This window comes from Chanodichthys erythropterus, chromosome 4, assembly GCF_024489055.1.
Source record: "Chanodichthys erythropterus isolate Z2021 chromosome 4, ASM2448905v1, whole genome shotgun sequence".
Lineage (NCBI taxonomy): Eukaryota > Metazoa > Chordata > Actinopteri > Cypriniformes > Xenocyprididae > Chanodichthys > Chanodichthys erythropterus.
Window position 1 is genome coordinate 5,466,508 of NC_090224.1, and position 21,103 is coordinate 5,487,610.

The following is a 21,103-nucleotide window of genomic DNA, read 5'->3' on the forward strand; positions in this document are numbered from 1 at the left end:
CAATGTGCCGTCACGAGCCGCAGGGTTTAATTTGGATTTGTCTATGGAAGTTTTTTCGACTCTTATTGTTCAAGTTCCCAATCACTGCTATTATTTGACTGACAGACGGCAGCGGTTGCAGTTAAAAATCATCATTTGCGTTCGACTGAAGAAAAAAAGTCATCTACATCTTGGATGCCCTGGGGGTAAGCAGATAAACATCAAATTTTCATTTTTGGGTGAACTATCCCTTTAATTGTGTTCCCAAAACATTAGCACAAACATGCTAGCATAGCACAACATTTTGTTCTGAAATGCTTGAGTTATTTTTGTTAGCTGAGATAGCAATCTTTGGCTTTTAAAGAATAAAAGGGGAAAAAAAGGCACTATAACAAGCCAATTTAAAAAGTTAAAAATTCAAACCAGTTCCTATCCCAACCAAATCATCACATTATTACCTAATATTGCCCATCATACAGTACATCACAAGCAAGTGTGAGAGTAAATATGACACTACCAGCCTTTATTTTACAGCATGTAAACATCTAAGTGGTTCACATTTTCCATATCAATAATGTTCAATTTTAAAAATGAACACCAATTAACAAACTTTGAATCTCTGTTTAATGTCACTAATGAAGCAGATGTGGCGTTCACAGGTGAGGTGTTTGCTCATACAGCTGCAAGTCAAGCCGAACTTTGACCTCTCCAGTTGGAACTTCATGAAGCAGCAGACGCCGTTCCAACGGACCTTTACCATCTTGATCCTTCTTTATTGTTGCTACAGGAATTTCAGTACGACCTAGAAAATCTGTTTTGAAATCACAATCAGTTAAAAATGCTTGTTTTTTTTGTATGTATATTTTGTTTGTGTGTGTGCTGCTGTGTAGAATCCCACCATCAGGAGAAAACTGGTCCCTCTCAAAGACAGTGAGGCAGAGGACGTCCTGATACAGGTCTTTGATGAAGAACTGGCAGTTGAAGTTCCATTTGGGGTTGAGCGTGTCGGGCTGATGGCGGGACGTGTAGCACTGAGCGCCCATTGTTAGCTCACAGTATGGGTTACTCTTCCCTATAAATACACATCACACACTGCAAAAATCATTTACTATTCAGTATTTTTGTCTTAAAGGAATAGTTCACTTCAGAATTTAGTTAGTTAATTATCAGGAAATTTTAATTCTGAAATGAACTAATCCCTTAATATTTAAACATTCTTTAAACTAGATTAAAGCTACAATATGTAGATTTTTCACCACTAGAGGTCGCCTATTCAAAAAAAGGCGTAGCTTGATGATGGCGAGTTTGAGCACGGAATCTTGGGAGATGTCGTCTTCACCTCACAGCCGGTGGTAAAGAATCAGGATGGGCAGAAATCACCTTCATGGATGAGATTATTAACGTTACTGTAGTATAAAGCAGCGCAGGGCCGAGTGCTAATGAGAGACGAACGCGACACGCCTAGTGAGCAGTGGAGCTCTTTTTATGCCGCAGTCGCCGCTTCCGCTTCATCCGGTTAAGCGTATGAGGCAACACAGTGCTGTTTTATCGTATAAGATACATTTGAGTGTGTTGAAAATGATGTTATAGCGTTACTCTGAGCGTTTGCTCGGCGGCTGCTGTGAGACACTGTTGCACACTGCAGTAAGCTAGATTGGTATTAGAATATCATATTAATAAATGCTGGATAGCTTATGCTGATAAATGGCATGCAATTAATTTAATTAATTAAAACGTATTGTATGATGGAGAAAATGCTGTATTAGCTGCTTGACAAAATGTTCTCTGAGGTAAAACAATTTTCTCTTTAAGTAAAACAATTGAAAATGGGGAAAAAAGCTCATTATGAGATAAATGTTTTTCTTTAGTTTTAGTTTGGCCACAATTATTGGCACCCGATTATTGCAATGTCCGTTTGCTAAGATAACAGAGTCTTCTTCTATAATGCCTGATGAGTTTGGAGAACACCTGAGGAGAGATCAGAGGCCATTCCTTCATACAGAATCTCTCCAGATCCTTCTGATTTCCAGCTCCATGTTGGTGCTTCTTCTCTTCAGTTCACTCCACTCATTTTCTTTAGGGTTCAGGTCAGGGAACTGGGATGGTCATGGCAGAAGCTTCATTTTGTGCTCAGTGACACATTTTTGTGTTGATTTTGATGTTCGTTTTGGATCATTGTCCTGATGGACGATCCAACCACGGCCCATTATTGGATTTCTAGCAGAAGCGTCAGGTTTTGATTTTTTATCTGTTGGTATTTGATAGAATCCATGATGCCGTGTATCTGAACAAGATGTCCAGGACTTCCAGCAGAAAAATAGGCCCACAGCATTAAAGATCCAGCAGTATATTTAACCGTGGGCATGGGGCACTTTTTATCCATGTGCACACCAAACCCATCTGGTGGTTTGCTGCCAAAAAGCTCATTTTTTAGTTTCATCTTACCACAAAAGCCGGTCCCATTTGAAGTTCCAGTCATGTCTGACAACTGAATATGCTGGAGATTATTTCTGGATGAGAGCAGAGGATTTTTCTTGAAAACCTCCCAAACAACTTATGGGGATGTAGGTGCTGTTTGATTTTGTTAGGCTTTCTGAGACTCAAGACTCAACTAATCTCTGCAATTCTCCAGCTATAATCCTTGGAGAGTCTTTGGCCACTCAAACTTTCCTCCTCACCATGCATTAGGATGTTTTAGACACACATCCTCTTCCAGACAGATTTGTAACATCTTTAGTTAACTGGAACTTCTTAATTATTGCCCTGATAGTGGAAATGGGGATTTTCAATGCTTTAGCTATTTTCTTACAGCCAGCTCAACAATCTTTTGCTGCACATCAGAACTATATTCTTTGTGTTTCCTCATGTTTATATTCCTGTGGAACAGGAAGTCATGGCTGGACAATTTCATGTTCATGATCACCCTAGTGTGCTAAAAATGTAAATATGAATGGGAATATACTTCAGAAATATTTTACTCATAAAAAATTCTAGGGATGCCAATAATTGTGGCCAACATGTATTGGAGAAAAACATTTATTTCATAATAAGATTCCCCCCCCTCAATTGTTGTACTTAAATGAAAGTTTTTAATGAAAGATCAAAAGGATAAACAATGCATATTTATTTTCACATCCGCCTTAGCTCATATTTACTAAAGGTGCCAATATTAGTGGAGGACACTGTATTAAAGCGTCTTTAGTGTTTTCATGGTTTCTACAAAATAAAACCGGAAACCGAGGGTAACGCAGATATGACACCATTGACAGGCAACTTCCAGACATGTTCCTTATCCTTGGTTAAAATCGTGATTTTCTCATGATTTACAAATAGTTGGAAACTTTCGGATATTGTAAGTACTCAACTGAACAAAATATATAACACTGGCCTAGTGGTTTTTGGTTATTTTACTGCAAAAATCGTACATATTGTGCCTTTAATTTAGTAGAGGAGCAAAACATAGTATGTACAAAAAGCATCCTGTCAAGATAATCCTAAATTCATGGGTTTGATCCCAAAGGAATGGAGAAAATGATCAAATATATACCTTAAATGCAATGTAAGAAATTTTGTAAGAGATGTAAATTTAGAAATGTAAGATATTACATTTTGTTTTCAGAAAAGACATAGTAAATGTTATACTTAAAATAATGAAAATATTCATTTCGATATACATCTCTTTCCAGTGAAACAAACTGAAGATACATTCGTTTAAAAAAAAAACTACATTTTTACATTTTAAAAGTATTTTTAATACTTTTTAATTTAATTTTCTATTGTGCCACTCACATATTATATATATGAATAATAATATTAGTGCAATATTACTATTTTAATTTTGATCCATGCATATGTTGTTATATATATGTGTGTGTGTGTTCATTCGAACCATTGGGTTTGCAGGGCTTCAGCTCTATTGCCTCCAGGACCGTTACTAACAGTCTCCCGATTCCACTGTTCTTTTGAGAGCGAGCTAAACAACATACACAGACTTTTATCAGTAATGCTGCATTCAATCACACTGACTTTGACTCTTAATATACATCACTGAATCCCAACCTTGGTATGCCTTCTCTCTTTTGAGCTTCTCAGTCTCAATGAAGTGGTCAGAAGCTGCTTTGATCTTCTGCACCCATGTTGTTCTGATTTCAAATAAAAGTGATCAATAACATTAGGATCTGTATTGATATACTGCACAACACTTACTATAGTAAATTAGTATGTTTGCTTTACTACAGAAGTGAATAATACTGAATCACTTTAAGTGTGTGTATGATTGCAGTTTTAAGACCTATTCACATCTAGGACGATAAATATTTTAATAATCATTCTTATTCTATGAGAATATCCATGAATATAACAATAATGACACAGAGGAACAAGATCGCTGAAATAACTTTCAGAACGATTTTTTCCCAACTGATGAACAATAAAAAACATTTTCAGCCAATCAGAATCAGAATTTAAAGAGCTTGAGCATTTAAAGCAGCAGATGACATAACTGCAGCACGCTTATAATAAACAACATTATTGTCCGTTGGTGTGGACGCTGATATAGTAATCGTTATCGTTTCGTTCTTGATGTGAACTGGGATTTATCTGAGCATTTAAGTTTAACAGTTAGTATGCGTACCTCTCATTAATGGTGTCGGTCTTGAGTGTGTACACACGGTCAATGTGCGAGATGTGAAAAACCGGATCATCACTAGAAGGGTCAGAAGGCATTTTGACCAATACCTCATTCAGAAACACTGGCTAGAATAAGAGAGATTATCTTAGAGAAGGACATTTTACAAATATCACAATAGTGTTTAATACAACACAAGTACAATGTCTAAGGGAAATCTAACCAATCATGTTGATTTACCGTTTTATACATCTTGTATTGTGCACTTGAGTTGGGATTGAAGAGTTTTTCTGGCCCAGATGAGAACTGTTTGGAGGTGTAAGTGAGGAGCAGGAAGTCATTAAACAGGAAGGCCCAGAGCTCCTTGCTGCTCTTGGTCTTGTGTAGTTTGCCGCTATGCAGCAGTTTTCGAGGGCCCAGGCAGTTCGTCAGAGAGTTAAAAACGAGGTGCTAAAACAAGAATGTAACAAAAAAACATTTTCATAAATACCATAACACATAATAAAAGCTGCTGTTTTACACTTTGAGGTCATCATGTTGCACAAAAAGGTCAAAAGCAGCTCTCCTTCAGTGGTCTCACCTCAATGACTCCATCACACAGCACATGGTTCTGGATCCATTCCAGCCGATCAGAGTTTTCCTTTTCTCTCACGCCCTCGTTGACCTGTGAGCACAACTCTTCGGCCTGCTCAAGAGCCGCCTGCAGTTGTGCGTGATCTGCGTGACTTGGAGGGGTGTTCTCCAGAATCTACTCGACCATATTTCAGACACAACAAACAATGACTGGCTTAAAAGTCATAAAAATGCTGCAGAATTGAATATATTGACTAAATTGAAAATGTTTTTTATTTTAGTTTCTTATGTTAGTCATATTAATAATATTATTTTAAAGCTGCAGTCCGCAAGTTTTGCTTCATTGTCGCCATCTCTGTTTGAAACCTGCAAATGCTGTGGAATTATCATCTTTACGTGGAATGTGCATCGGCACGGCTCCTCGGCATGAATGAATCGTCTCGGGTTACGAGTGTAACCCTTGTTCCCCGAGTAAGGGAACGAGACGCTACGTCACGTCATCCGACGTAGCGTCGATAGTTCCCACGAAAGGGAACTAATGTTTTGCTGTCAGTCACCACACCGGTGTGGATACTGTACTTCGAAATCACAGATCAGCATCATTACTCCAGTCTTCAGTGTCACATGATCCTTCAGAAATCATTCTAATACGCTGATCTGCTGCTCAAGAAACATTTAATGTGTACAATTGTACCTGTTTTTCAGGATTATTTGATGAATAGAAAGTTCAAAAGAACAGTGTTTATCTGAAATCTAATTTTTGTAACATTATAAATGTCTTTACTGCCACTTTTGATTGATTTAATGCATCCTTGCTGAATAAAAGTATTCATTTCTTTAATTTCTTTTCAAAAAAATAAAAATAAAAATTCTTACTGACCCCAAACTTTTGAACAGTAGTGTATAATGCTACAGAAGCTTTGTATTTCAGATAAATGCTGTTCTTTTGTACTTTCTATTCATCAAGGAATCCTGAAAAAAAAGTACACAACTGTTTTCAACATTGAAAATAATCATAAATGTTTATTGAGCAGCAGATCAGCATATTAGAATGATTTCTCAAGGATCATGTGACACTGGAGTAATGATGCTGAAAATTCAGCTTTGCATCACAGGAATAAATTACTTTGTCAAATATATTTAAATAGTACACAGTTATTTTAAATTGTAAGAATATTTCACAATATTACTGTTTTTTACTGTATTTTTAATTAAATAAATGTAGCCTTGGTGAGCAGATGAAACTTCTTTTAAAAACATTAAAAATCTTAGTGGTTCCAAACTTTTGGACTGTACTGTATGTGTTACTTGTAGATTCCAATTTCCATAGACAGTCCGAAGTCTTTTGCTTTTGACTATGGGTGGATCTCCAGTTGTCACTGATGATTGTTATTTGGACCTTTCAGGATTACAATCTACCATCAAAATGATAAGTTTAATTATTCTAGCTGCTGTGAGAAAAGGCTATAAATATTCACTACCTGCAACATTCTCACATGCCATATAGCCTACTAGCCGGGACTCCTTCATGTAAACAGACTTGACGTAATGATGCAAAGATGAATGCTGGCATGCTCGAATTTCCCGTGGAAACCCGCCAGTACCGTTCTTATTAGAAAACATTATTACAAACTTACCATTGTGAATTGGGCTAAGGCAAGGAGATAGGAGATGGTTATGTACCTGCTCAAAAATTGATCTTGGATCATTTTTAACCCAAAAAAGTTACGGACTGCAGCTTTAATGTTACTGCATGTTAATGTTGATTGACGTACGTTCTTGATCAGCAGTGGGTAGCGTGTGATTCTCTGCATGGGTTTCAGGAGGAAGCTGGAAAGTGGCATTCCTTTACAGCGGTAATTACTGGCAATTTTCTACAAAGAAGATTAAGGAAAAGAAGGATAAGAGCCTAATTAACATCTTATCACTGCTACAGTGAAGTCATCCAGAGTAGGCCACGAGAGAGCAGTATTTACAGTGCCATCTTGTGGACTACAAGAACACAACTGTTTTTTTCTGTATTAGAAAGTATTGAACTCCATTTACCTTCAGGAAGAGTTTGAAGTCAGGTGATTTGTCTGTTTTCTGTTGCAGCAGGGCTGCAGCATTGAGCTGGCAGCTGCAGAAGCGAATGTATGCCTGCATGTGAGACAGCTCTGAGGACAGGATATCACCCACCACCTGCACTGGCATCCTATCTCCAGCCATCTTCTTACGGACACGCAATGCTCTGAAATACACACACACACACACACACACACACACACACACACACGTTTGTTTTTGTGAATTGTGGGGACTTTCCATAGGCCGCAATGCATTTTATACTGTACAAACCGTACTTTCTATCCCCCTACCCTAACCCTAAACCTAACCATCACAGGAAACTGCACACCTTTATTTTCTCACAAAAACATCATTTAGTATTTTTATTAATTAATTTACATTGTGGGGACCGGTGGCTTGTCCCCACGATGTAGGTGAACTCAGGTTTATATTACATTGTGGGGACTTCACAATGTAATATAAACAAACTCTCACACGCACACACACACACACACACACACACACACACTGTATATTATCCATTGAATCAATTTTCTTTTGTTTGTCTATTAATCAAAATGTACTTGAGCCATTTTTAGTGACCGCTCTGCTTGTTTAAAGGTGTAGCAACAAATAAAAATGATACACTAAATATACTTTCTACTGTATTGTTGTAGTTATTTTTAATGTAATTATCTTTTACTTTATTGTAATTATTTTTAATAATTATTATTTTATTTTACTTTATCGGTTATTTTTAATGTAATATGTTTACTCGATTGTAGTTATTTTTAATGTATTTTTACTTATTACATTTTTAATGTAATAATTTTACCCTATTGTAGTAATTTTTAATTTAATAGGTTTACTCTATTATAGTTATTTTTTATGTATTTTTACTTTATTGTAGTTAGTTTTAATGTAATAATTTTACTCTGTTGTAGTTTTTTTTTATTTAATATTTTTACTCTATTGTAGTTATTTGTAATGTATTTTACTTTATCGGTTATTTTTAATGTAATATGTTTACTCTATTGTAGTTTTATGTATTAATTTACTCTATTGTAGTTATTTTTAATATTTTTAATGTATTACTTTTACTCTATCATAGTTATTTTTAATGTTATAATTTTTACTGTATATTTTTACTCTGTTGTAGTTATTTTTAATATAAAATTGTAAACAAATTTATATAAAAAGTTTTAAAACGTTTTGAAATATATAAACTGTGATACTTTTTTTTTATTTTTATTAAAAAATATTTTAATGAAATAATATTTAAAATTATATAAATGAATACATAATTATAGTACTGACTAGATTTCAGAAAACATGGAACTTACTTGTTAACTTATATATTTGTTAATATATTATTATATATTAAATATATAATTTCTCTATTTTATTTATTTAATTATTTTACATTTGCATCCATTGGTTGCTATTTGATAGACCCAAGAGTAAGGTAAAAATAGTAATAAATAAATAAAATAAATAAATAAATAATAAAAAAATAGAGTAAGGTTTTCTACAAAGCCTTTGACCCACTAACCATGTTCTGTAAACATCAGAGAGAAATGGAAAATGAACTGATATTGTACTAAAGAAAAACAAACCATGCACTGAGCATCCGCCACACATACTTGCAATTTCCCAAACTGACTCTAGCAGTCACTGTTGACTCACTTTAGAAGTTTGGTGCTGCACATGATCAGTTCCCGCCAGTTAACAAAGATCAGGCTCATCTCAGCCTCCGTCAGCCGCCCTGATTCTGTCATTGGCTTATAGAACACCTGAATATCCACACACACACACACACACACACACACACACACAGGAAAGAAATAAACATATTTATATAACTCCAAACAAAGAGCATAATTGCATAGATACGTTATAAATATTGACTACTGAAATGACTGTTGGTTCACCTCCACTGCCAGTTCCAGGTCCTCCAGGTAGGACTCCTCCGTCTGAATAAGCTCATGGATGTAGCCTTGCCTCTTTCTCTCCTCAGTGCACATAGAGTCTAAACTGAGCAGATCAGCACACCCTACACACAGACATGCACGCACATGCATGCATCAGTGACCACATCACAACAGCATGTCACAATTGAAAACTTTATTTGTGAAATTCAGCTTCATATAATTGTGAATACTTTCCATACAAAAATGCAGCAAGAGCAAAGGTTACAGTGACATTCAGAGGGAAGTCTAATGGTCTCTAAGTCCACAACTGTTAGCTGGCTGCATAGCTGGTCAAGTATGAGGGCAACGCATGTTGCTGGTCATCAGTTCCTTTAACTACAATTAAGCACGCAGAGGCAGACTAACAAACCTGTGATCTACAAATATATGATTGTGCTGATGAACAGTACTTGCTTGTGAGAAAGGGTAGTTTACTTTTGACTTAAAGGTTAGTTCACTTTAAAGGGGCCATGTCATATATTTTTTTTATTGTTTAAATTTTTACCCTGTGGTCCATTTATAATGTTAGTCAAGGTTACTGTACCCTTTTTTCATAGCCACGTTCCTCATTTTAAAAATAAACATGCTGTTTTAGTTGCTGCCGAACACTGTCTTCAAATGTCGATACAAGAAATAGTTCTCTGGCACACTGGAAACACATTTGATGTTGGGCTCAGTAAAATAAAAAAATAAAAAATAATACTAATAATGAAAAAAAAACAAAAAAAACTTGATAATTAAATGAAAAAGGACCTGAGTAAAAATGCATATATATACTAATATATATATTATATATATATATATATATATATATATATATATATATATATATATATATATATATATATATATATATATATATATATATATATATATTATATATATATACACACACACCACAACCCGAATTCCGGAAAAGTTGGGACGTTTTTTAAATTTGAATATAATGAAAACTAAAATACTTTCAAGTCACATGAGCCAATATTTTATTCACAATAGAACATAGATAACATAAAAAATGTTTAAACAGAGAAATTCTACAATTTTATGCACAAAATGAGCTCATTTCAAATTTGATGCCTGCTACAGGTCTCAAAATAGTTGGGACGGGAGCATGTTTACCATGGTGTAGCATCTCTTCTTTTCAAAACAGTTTGGTGTTGGAATTTGGTCCCATTCTTGCCCGATATAGGTTTACAGCTGCTGAAGAGTTCATGGTTGTCTCTGACATAATTTTCTTTTAATGTTGCTCTAAAACCTTTATATACCTTTCAGCATTCATAGTGCCTTCCAAAACATGCAAGCTGCCCATACCGTATGCACTTATGCACCCCCATACCATCAGAGATGCTGGCTTTTTAAATGAACGCTGATAACACGCTGGAAGATCTCCCTCCTCTTTAGCCTGGAGGACACAGCATCCATGATTTCCAACAAGAATGACAAATTTGGACTCGTCTTACGATAGAACACTTTTCCACTTTGAAACATTCCATTTTAACTGAGCCTTGGCCCACAGGACATGATGGAGCTTCTGGACCAAGTTCACATATGGCTTCCTTTTTGCATGATAGATTTTTAGTTGGCATCTGCAGATGGCATGGTGGATTGTGTTTACCGACAGTGGTTTCTGGAAGTATTCCAGGGCCCATTTAGTAATGTCATTGACACAATCATGCAGATAAGGGGCCAGTGTCTGCCTTGTCCCTTACGCACAGAGATTTCTCCAGTTTCTCTGAATCTTTTGATGTTATGCACTGTAGATGATGAGATTTGCAAAGCCTTTGCAATTTGATGTTGAGGAACATTGTTTCTAAAGTATTTCACAATCTTTTTACACAGTCTTTCACAGCTCTGCCCATCTTTACTCTGCCTCTCTAAGACATCCTTTTTATAGCTAATTATGTTACAGACCTGATATCGATTAACTTAATTAGTTGCTAGATGTTCTCCCAGCTAAATCTTTTCAAAAGTTTTTTCTTTTTCAGGCATTTTTTGGCCATCTTTGATGAGACTGTAGCAGGCATCAAATTTGAAGTGAGCTTATTTAGTGGATAAAAATGTACAATTTCTCCATTTAAACATCTGTTATTTTATCTATGTTCTATTTTTTCACAATTTATTCTTACTGTTGGTTTTTCTGGTGTTAAGAATAGTAATATCTCTCCTACATCCTCTTTATTACTCCACCAGGACTGGGCAGATCAAGTTACTGAATAGGGAAATGTGGGTACTAGGTTAATGTTTTCAGGTTTTAATTATGTCAGAAGTCCAATGACATCATAATGAGCCATTTTTGCAGCTTAGTTCCTGTAAAGGACCCTGTGAATGATGACTGGAAAGTTTAGAGTTGTGAGATTTACAAAAAAATGTTTTACATTTTATTTAAAAAAGATAAAGGAAAATTCAATGACTCAAGATACGGCCCCATTAACACTTCTTAAAAGAAAAGAGAAAAGAAGCAAGGGATATCTAACATTTCCCAATTAAACAGAAAGAAAAATGTCCTAAAGACAGTGGGGATAAACTGATGTGTTCATTTGCGATTTAAGCAAAGTTTAAAGAGAAATAGTTGAATGGGAACTGTTAAATCCTGGAGGCTTGCTTGAGGCTGCTTCCTGGACCAGAGTAGTTCTGATTGGCCCAGAAAAGAGAGGAGGAAGAGGAAGGAGGGGCCAGAGCTATCGTCCTACAATAAAACACATATGAGGCAAATGATGTGGAAGAGAGGAGATAAGGGTAGATGAGAGAATGAATAATGAAGAGATGAATAGAAAGTATATATTAGAACATGTTGATAAAAGAAAGAAAGAAAGAAAGAAAGAAAGAAAGAAAGAAAGAAAGAAAGAAAGAAAGAAAGAAAGAAAGAAAGAAAGAAAGAAAGAAAGAAAGAAAGAAAGAAAGAAAGAAAGAAAGAAAGAAAGAAAGGCTATGGCCAAAAAATCGTTCTTACTGCCCTACTTAAAAAGTAAAGAACATAGTTGGGTAAATGTGTTTGTGTGCGTGAACATCTCACTAACACGCTTTTTAAAAGGTTATTTCAAATCCAATCAGTTTAATCTATTTCAATTTATATTTTCTCCACCCTTGCCCTAAAAATAAACATCTCTGAGCTCTGATGTGGAAAGAGGAATAAAGTAACACTCATAGTACTCACATTGCTGGCTGGGATCACATTCTGTGGTCATCTTCACATAATTAGTTGGAAACAGCCCCATGACCCCAGCGACCTCTCCTTTCCACCAGTCAGGGTTGTCCTTGTTGAGTACGGTGATCAGCTGACCTTTTTGGAAGCTCATCTCATCCTTACTGGCTGCTTTGTAGTCATACATTGCAATAACCTGACACACTACAGGGGGAAGGGGAGAAAGACAGAGAGAATGGATGGATGGAGCAGAATGGGACAGAGGAGGGAAAACAACACACAGACAGCACCACATACAAAAGCACATGAATGAAAGCGTATGATGAAAAAGTGTGCGTGTGTCTCACATGGTTGAGGTGCAGGAGTTATTTTGCCGCTGTTGGCCTCCAGCAATCTGACATTAGAAGAGTGGAACCAGCCCTTTTTACGCTTCTTACCCCGTGCCTACAAACAGAAACATATTTGTTGTTTTGTTTTTTTAAAAGCTGGTGACTTTCCATTGACTTCTATTGTTTTTATACTAAATGATATTGATATTTTCTGTCACCTAAACATCACTGTAAACCTAGCCCACACATAAATCTGTGTTTTCATTAAGATATTAAGTTTATTACAGCCTTTTGTTAAAGAAAACTAGGTTCTAGTTGAAAATTAGGACTAGGACTTAGTTGAAATTTAGACCCCTATGTATATATATATATATATATATATATATATATATATATATATATATATATATATATATATATATATATATATATATATATATACACATATATAAACATTTATATGTCTAAATGTATATTATTTTTAGACCTACAGCAGTAGTTGTACTATATGAACAGGAACATTATATTGCACTATAAGCAAATGCTGTCCTTTGGTTAGGTGAAGTGTGGTTTTGTGATATACTGACCTGTAGTTCTCCCAACCACCAGCTGTTTGAGTTCTTATGCAGCACCACGATCAGCTGACCAGGTGTCAGACTCAATTGCTCTGGTGTTGTGGCAACATTGGCTGTAGTCACCTGAGCAATCTCTGAAGACCAATAAAGAACACAATTTAATAATGTTGCTTAATTTTTGCATCTTTGTAATGGTACTGTGCTCTCAAATCTCACCTGGCTTTTTACTGGGAACTCCAGAATTGGCAGTCTAAAAAAATAATACAGTGAGCACATGATCTATGAATGCTTCATTTAAAACAGCAACTTCTTTTAAAAATGTTCTCTTCAAAAGAACATATTATTAAAATTATTAATATTAAAATGATTATTAATGTACATAAAATTATAATTTTTTGTATTAAATAAATCATCCGCATTTGGTGTCAGTAAATGAATAAATCATTAATATTCATAATGGTAAATATGAATACATAATATATACAAATATCTAAATATGCATACATCAGACTCTTTGGGTTTAACATAGTTGGAAGGGAAGAGGCCAGACTGGTCACCGATGCACCCTCTCCACCATTCTCCTTCCCTCTCTGTTACCAGAACAACATCCTCCGCACAGAATGTCAGGTCACCTGACTCCGGACTCTCATATGTGTACAGAGCCACATACTCTAATAAGGTGAAACCAAACACAAACCACAAAAAACTTCTGTAATGACAATTCAATTTAATGTCATAATATCTCACCTGAATGACCAGAGATGGTTCTATGAAAACATAAACAGACTTCTCACCCTCAAGCAGACCAGAATCTGAGACTTCAATCTCGTCCACAGTAGAATATAATGGCCTAGAAGAGACACATGCACACAAAAAAAAAAAAAAAAAACACAAAAGATTTAGCTTGACATCAAATTGCTAAATTGCGATAAATTGCTAAATTTATTCCAAAATGACTGATAACATAAAAAAAAAAATGAAGAAAGGCAAAAACATAGTACTACAAATCTAGCTGTCATCTTTGGGTACAAGAAACAGAATATGTGTGGGAAATTTATCTAAAATGGGTTAAATGCTGTTTAACAAAACATTAAAAGGAAACAAACTCAAAACTGAAAATTCTTATTTGTTATGGAATATTGCAATAATTATTATAAATGATTTATCCGTGCACATTATAATTTCTTTTAAATCCATGTGCCCTTGTTATCTTTAATCAAAATAACTTCCCCTCCCACATGCAAATACATTTCTTCTCTTCTCAGATGGTGTTTACTGGTGTAAGGGCAGGAAAACCTGTCAATCACATGAGATCACAGCAATAGAAAATGATACAATCAATTCCCGATGGACAAAAAGATAAGTCCAGCCCTACATTTTTTCTTGTTCTTGTTTCGCTCAGATATACAACACAATCTTTAGATAAAATATAAAAATAAAATAATAAATAATCAGCTGCTTTAAAATAGACACTACAACTATTATTTAATTAAGCATGTATGTGAGGTCAAGTGAGAGGTATGTCATCCCTTACTCAGTCTGTGTGTTATTGGTGATAACCATGGAGACATATGAGCAAGGGAACCAGCCCCGGCTCGCGTTGAGCTCTCCGTACCACCAGTTCTCCTGCTTCTCTAGAATCGTGATGATGTCATCTTTAGTGAAGCCCAGGTGACTGTCAGTCTTAGCGCTCCACTCACAAAGAGCTATAGCCTATAGCACAAAAACACACACACACACACACATATATATTCTAAAAATGTTTAATTGAAATGCATAATATTTCCCTCAGTGGTCAAAAAACAATGTTCTATGTAAGATAGATGGTGTGTGTATATTCACACATGCCAACCTGTGAGTGCTGTGTGTTAGTAGACACTGGTGTGTGTGTTGGTGTTGGTCCTTCTATGTCAACCCGAGGAATTCTAGGAAAGTTAATGAGAGAAAAGGATTTCAAATAATTTTGCATTCATTTATTTATCTAAAAAAAGGATGAAATATTTTTTTTATAAACTAATAACACAACAAATTTAAATGTCAAAATTTAAAAACAATGTCCTGCCAGCTCAATAGCGGTCAAGGATGTCACACCTACCCAATGTTGCTGTATCACACTCACTGATTAAGAATAGAAGAGGGTGACAGACTAAACGACTGCATCTGACTTTTCTACCTGAATGTTTGACACATACCGGAACGCCACATTTTGGCAGCTTATATATGTGAAGCTCAACAAAACAGTACCGGTACATGTGTTAGTCATAGCGCTGCCTGATAAATAGAAAATTCACAGTATATTTGTGTGGATTTTTGTCATTATATAAAATTAATCAAAACTGTGAATATAGTGATTTTGCAAGTTTTTTTAGCTATATCCTTATTTTGTATAGCAACCCTTGTGAGTATGTGTATTTCAGTTTAAACTGTTTCAGTGAATCAAATCTTGTATTGTATGATTCATTTTTATCATTACTCAAAAATATTCACATAAGTCTCTGTGACTTTTTTATGTATTAGTGAAAACATTTTAATAAAAATATATTGCTGTTTATTTGTGTATATCACTGAAAATTAATAAATATTATTCTTCCTTTCCTTCATTTATCATGAAAAACATGCTTTGATTATTTTTAACTTTATTCTGACTGTGTGTAACATTATTTTATTAATACTAATATTTATTAAAAGTTACAATGGCTGAATTAAAAAAAAAACCATTTATATTGACATACTAATAATATAATTAAAAGGTTGAAAAGTGTCGTTTTTAAGCTAAATTGCACAGCCTAGTTAGCAATAGAGTAGTTTTAGTGCCAAACCCAGGGTAGTTGGTAGAGGGCGCTGTGGAGTGCGTAATAGGTGCAGTCAGTTCAGTCTGACTGTCTGTACTGCATCTCTCAGCATAACTCTCTGGAAACCAGCCGCTGTTACCACGGTAACTCCCATACAGCCAGCCGGTCTCCCTAACTGTTGATTCATCTACCTGTGGATCCACAGGAAGCCAAATTATATGTGTACTTGAATAAGTACATTTACAACTGCATGAGGGAATGTGTGTTAACATAAGTACCTGGATCAGACAGTCTGCCTCCAGTGTGAGCTCGTCAGAGTTGCGTGCTGTGAAGGGGTAGAGAGCTCTGTAGGTGGTGAGGGGAGTACATGTGTCTTCAGTGGTCACCACTGGCTGCAAACCTGCAAAATACATATATAACACACAATCTCACAACTATTCAACAAAGGCAGCAAATCTACAAATGCATGCTCACCCCTAATTTTCAGGTTTTCATGTGGTTTCATTCAAAAATGTAGTGAAGTAAAGAGTAGAAGTTGCTAATATCTTCAAATCTATAGAGTAGCCAAAACGATACTCAAGTACAGTAACTAATTACTTCTACTCAAATACTTTACACCTCTGGTTAACATCTTTAATTTAAAGGGTTAGTTCAGCCAAAAATAAAAATTCTGTCATTTATTACTCACCCTCATGTCATTACAAACCCGTAAGATCTTCGTTCATTTTCGGAACACAAATTAAGATATTTTTGATGAAATCCGAGAGGTTTCTGAAGCACACATAGGCAGCAATGTCATCGCAACTTTCAAGGCGCAGAAAGGTAGTAAAGAAATCGTTAAAACAGATCATGTGACAACAGTGGTTCAACCTTAATATTATGAAACGACAAAAATACTTTTTTGTAAAAAATAAAAAATGACTTTATTTTTAAAAAATACAATGACTATTCAACAATTTATTTTCTTCTGTGTCAGTCTCACAGTCACAGTGTCACAGTGCAGCGCTTCTGGGTTCTACATCAGAAGGTCCTTTTCTAGGCCTTGAAAGTTGCAATGACATTGCTGCCTATGGGTGGTTCAAAAACCTCTCGGATTTCATCAAAAACATCTTAAATTGTGCTCCGAAAATGAATGAATCATTCAGTGTTAGGAGTTAGTTTACCCAAAAATTTAAATTCTGTCATTAATTACTCACCCTCATGTCATTCCAAACCCTTAGTCTATTACCTTTATTCTCTCAAAACACTTACAGTCTAGTGGAATCTGTTATAGTAACTCAGATAATTAATGGGAGGTAATTAAAGTGAATCATGAAACCGTGAGAGTAATGACACCCATTACAATGAATAGAATGAAAACATCATATTCATGGCCAAGTGGATGAATGCAGTACTCACCCACACACATACACAAACACACACTTGAACACACTCACTTTTGTTCTCCGTGCTATTGTATGACATAGAGGGCTGAGTGTGTAGCGCCAGTTCATTCCTTTCTCTCTCCTCCCTCTCCTTCTCCTCCCTCTCTCTCTCCTCTGCCCTTCTCTTCTCCTCTTTCTCTCGTGCCTGCTCCTGGGCCTCCTTGAGTCGGGCTTGGGCCTGCCGCTGCTGTTCTTCCCTGAGTTTAGCCTCTCGCTCCTGGGCAAGCTTCTTCTGACGCTCTGCTTCCTCGTGCTCCAGACGTTCCTGCTCCAGCTTTGCCTGTCTATAGGCACATGAACAAGTGTCAGCATTCATGTTTGGGTAAGAGAATATGTGTTTAACCTAGCCATTTTGCGCGGCATATTTCCTGAAAAATGTCATGTCTGAAAGCATGGTTTTACCTGGCAGCTTCCTCCTCTTTCCTCCTCTTCCTCTCCTCCTCCTCTTTCCTTTGTTTTTGTAGCTCTTTGAGTTTCTCAGATCTTACCCTCCTGAGCTGCTCTAGGACGTCCTGCTGCTGGCTCTGCCTCTGTCTCAACTCCTGTAATGTTACCCACACAATCCTTCAATATTTGGATCATGCTTATAACAAAACTTAAAATAATATGGTATGGTTTCAAATACACAGTATATGGTATTGCATTGTGCTCAGCTTTACTGACTGCCCAAAGTAACATAATGAAATTGCCACTATTGAGTGGTACGGAGCTATTATAAGTGGCTAAACCAATAGTTTCAGATCCACTTAGTTTTTCTTTTCATTTAATAAATTTGGCCAGAATTTTGTGTTATAAAACATGAAATGCTATGCACATGCTGCACTGGCTATGACTAGATGCCAAATATCAGACTAAGACACTCTTTCCACTCCTCAAATACATAAATCATTAGCCTTTATAAGCTGCATCCGAAATCACATACTGAGTAGGTACTCTATTTGAATTTAAATTTACTTCACAAACGTTGAAAATGTTCTATATAGTACAAATGCGTGTAGTATGAATGAAATCCAGACATACTACATCCGCCATGTTGTTACTGTCACATGACCTACCAGCATCAGTTACATCCCTTCAACTCCATTCACAAATCCTCTCCCGTGGCCTCATGGGATAGTAGTGTCCATCATATGCGCACTTCAGAATCTCACTGGAAGTCATCCGGGTACTTTTCACCTACTGTTTTTCAAATACTATGAATTGGGACATGCTACTCTGTTCGCATACTGTTTTTCGCGTACTATATAGTAGAGAAGTATTTGATTTCGGATGCAGCGATTGTGTCTTTTTGAGTTAAGAAAATAAAAATCTTATTCAAAGAACCAGTTCTTTATTTTTACCATTGCACTGCAAACAGGCAGAGAAAGACTCGAAAATGTCACTTCATTCACAATTGAGGCAGGTAGAGCTACTGTATGAGGTTTTGCTGAGAGTTTGAGGGTCCACTGGAGTTATGAGGTTCAGTCACAAGCTCTTGTATAAAGTATAGGCCAAAAGATATTAATTAAAAATAACATTAACCATCATTTTCGGAACGGTAATGTTAGAAGGAAAGCGTGAACAGAAAGGCTAAAATACTGATTCTGCTCAGAGTGAACCGGTTGATTTTTTTTCCACATTTTTAAGCCCTTGTTATTAGCAACAAATAGCAATGAGTATGTTTAATGGTGTTTAATGCCCAATTTTTTTGGTCGAGTGACATTTTGGACAACTGTTCTACGTACTGTAGCACAAACTGCTGCGTATAGAAAAATAAATGTTTCAAACATTAAAGGGATAGTTCGCCCGAAAATGAAAATTTGATGTTTATCTGCTTACCCCCAGGGCATCCAAGATGTAGGTGACTTTTTTTCTTCAGTAGAACACAAATGATGATTTTTAACGGCAACCGCTGCCGTCTGTCATTCAAAAAATGGGAGTGGATGGGAACAATTTCTATAAGAGTAAATACAACTTGCTTAGACAAATCCAAATTAAACCCTGCGGCCCGTGACGACACATTGATGTCCTAAGACACGAAACGATCGGTTTGTGCGAGAAACAGAGCAGTATTTATACAATTTTTTACCTCTAATACGCCACTATGTCCAACTGCATTCAGCACTCGCTTAGTGAGGTCTGATCGCGCTCTGACAACGGCAGTGATGTCTCGCGCATATAATTCAATGAGTGTCATACATAACTGCCGCTGTCAGAGCGTGATCAGACATCACTAAAATACTGAATGCAGTTGGACATAGTGGCATATTAGACGTAAAAAATGATATAAATACTGTTCGGTTTCTCACACAAACCGATCGTTTTGTGTCTTAGGATATCAGTGTGTTGTCACAAGCCGCAGGGTTTAATTTGGGTTTGTCTAAGCAAGTTTTATGCACTCTTATAGTAGAAGTTCCCATTCACTAGCATTATTTGACTGTCAGACGGCAATGGTTGCCGTTAAAAATCATCATTTGTGTTCTACTGAAGAAAAAAAGTCACCTACATCTTGGATGCCCTGGGGGTAAGCAGATAAACATCAAATTTTCATTTTTGGGCGAACTATCCCTTTAAAAATAAAAATCCCAATTACTTTTACTGTTGTTTGTTAGTTTTTAGGCAGTGAGTAGAAAATATTGTTTATGACACTATTATGAAGTGATGAAAATGGCACAGACAGACACAAAGATGTTATGAGGTCACGAGGTCAGACATTAGAGCTCATTTCAGTACAAAATGGGTAAAGTGAGACTTCTTTCATGGGGAATGACTAGAGCAAAAGGTGAAATCAATGAAAGAAAGGCAGCCATGAGATGAGTGAGTAAAGAAACGATAAAGAGAGGTCAACCTTTATTAGAAGGAAGAGATTGGTTAAGCAGCCCAGCAAAGAGAGAAGTCCTTGAAGCACACAGTCATCCATTTCTACAAACTATGTAGACAGCCGGAGTAAAGAGGAAGAGAAGAAAGAGAAGAGATACAGCGGGGAGGAAGAAAATGATAAAAATGGGCACAAAGAAAGAAAAAAAGAAAGGCTTGGAGCAGAAAACATTAGACGTATACTGAACAATAGCTGAGCGCCACATGTATAATGCTCAGGTTTCCGATCTGAACGACCGGTGCAGGAAGTGTGTTAGTGATAGTGTTTGTGTGTTGAGTTTTCTTTAGTAGTGTGAGCTGTGTGAATGTTAGTGTGTAATGAACTGCTCAATCCTCTGCCTTCAGGGCTGGGAGTTGAGCTGTAGGTTTTAATCACAGGAACATGGAGAACAGTGAACTATTGAGTCCCTCACAGGGACATTAAGGTTTAAAATAAATTTGAAAACAGTAAGTCCCAAACCAAAGCCCAAATTAGCTTTAATCAAAACATGGCACTTTAAATGTTGTTGAGGTTTACACTGGGAATGTAAGAGAAGCCGCTGACCTTGATTTCTCTGTTGTACTGCTCCATTTGTGAGAGCTTAGCAGTGGTCTCTCTCTCCAAAACATCCAGCTGCTCCTTCAGCTTCCGACAGCTCAGATCTTTCTCGCACACACTCTGTATCACGTCGTTTATCAAAGGACCTGATAGGGGGAAAAGAAAGAGAGAAAGAAGGACATTAAAAAACATCAATGAGTTCAAGAGGGATGAAATGGACACAAATGAAATTAGCCATCCGTGCGTCTA

General features: G+C 36.2%; 1 protein-coding gene across 1 annotated transcript in view; it reads right to left on the bottom strand.

Annotated features, from left to right (window-relative positions):
• Positions 1 to 249: 249 nt before the first annotated feature.
• Positions 250 to 21,103, bottom strand: part of itsn2a (intersectin 2a) — a 63,767-nt gene continuing 42,913 nt past the window's right edge. The window contains exons 16-40 of the mRNA XM_067382973.1: positions 20,861 to 21,000; positions 20,288 to 20,368; positions 17,863 to 18,002; positions 17,473 to 17,744; positions 16,315 to 16,436; positions 16,064 to 16,227; positions 15,097 to 15,169; positions 14,779 to 14,957; positions 14,039 to 14,094; positions 13,749 to 13,915; positions 13,461 to 13,494; positions 13,257 to 13,378; positions 12,688 to 12,784; positions 12,353 to 12,544; positions 9,157 to 9,278; positions 8,912 to 9,018; positions 7,226 to 7,409; positions 6,955 to 7,053; positions 5,187 to 5,354; positions 4,847 to 5,056; positions 4,613 to 4,734; positions 4,039 to 4,121; positions 3,869 to 3,952; positions 878 to 1,051; positions 250 to 790 (exon numbers count right to left, since the gene is read on the bottom strand). Coding sequence (XP_067239074.1) covers positions 633 to 790; positions 878 to 1,051; positions 3,869 to 3,952; positions 4,039 to 4,121; positions 4,613 to 4,734; positions 4,847 to 5,056; positions 5,187 to 5,354; positions 6,955 to 7,053; positions 7,226 to 7,409; positions 8,912 to 9,018; positions 9,157 to 9,278; positions 12,353 to 12,544; positions 12,688 to 12,784; positions 13,257 to 13,378; positions 13,461 to 13,494; positions 13,749 to 13,915; positions 14,039 to 14,094; positions 14,779 to 14,957; positions 15,097 to 15,169; positions 16,064 to 16,227; positions 16,315 to 16,436; positions 17,473 to 17,744; positions 17,863 to 18,002; positions 20,288 to 20,368; positions 20,861 to 21,000 — 3,350 coding nt within the window. The 3' untranslated portion in view covers positions 250 to 632. The remainder of the gene's footprint in view (positions 791 to 877; positions 1,052 to 3,868; positions 3,953 to 4,038; positions 4,122 to 4,612; positions 4,735 to 4,846; positions 5,057 to 5,186; positions 5,355 to 6,954; positions 7,054 to 7,225; positions 7,410 to 8,911; positions 9,019 to 9,156; positions 9,279 to 12,352; positions 12,545 to 12,687; positions 12,785 to 13,256; positions 13,379 to 13,460; positions 13,495 to 13,748; positions 13,916 to 14,038; positions 14,095 to 14,778; positions 14,958 to 15,096; positions 15,170 to 16,063; positions 16,228 to 16,314; positions 16,437 to 17,472; positions 17,745 to 17,862; positions 18,003 to 20,287; positions 20,369 to 20,860; positions 21,001 to 21,103) is intronic.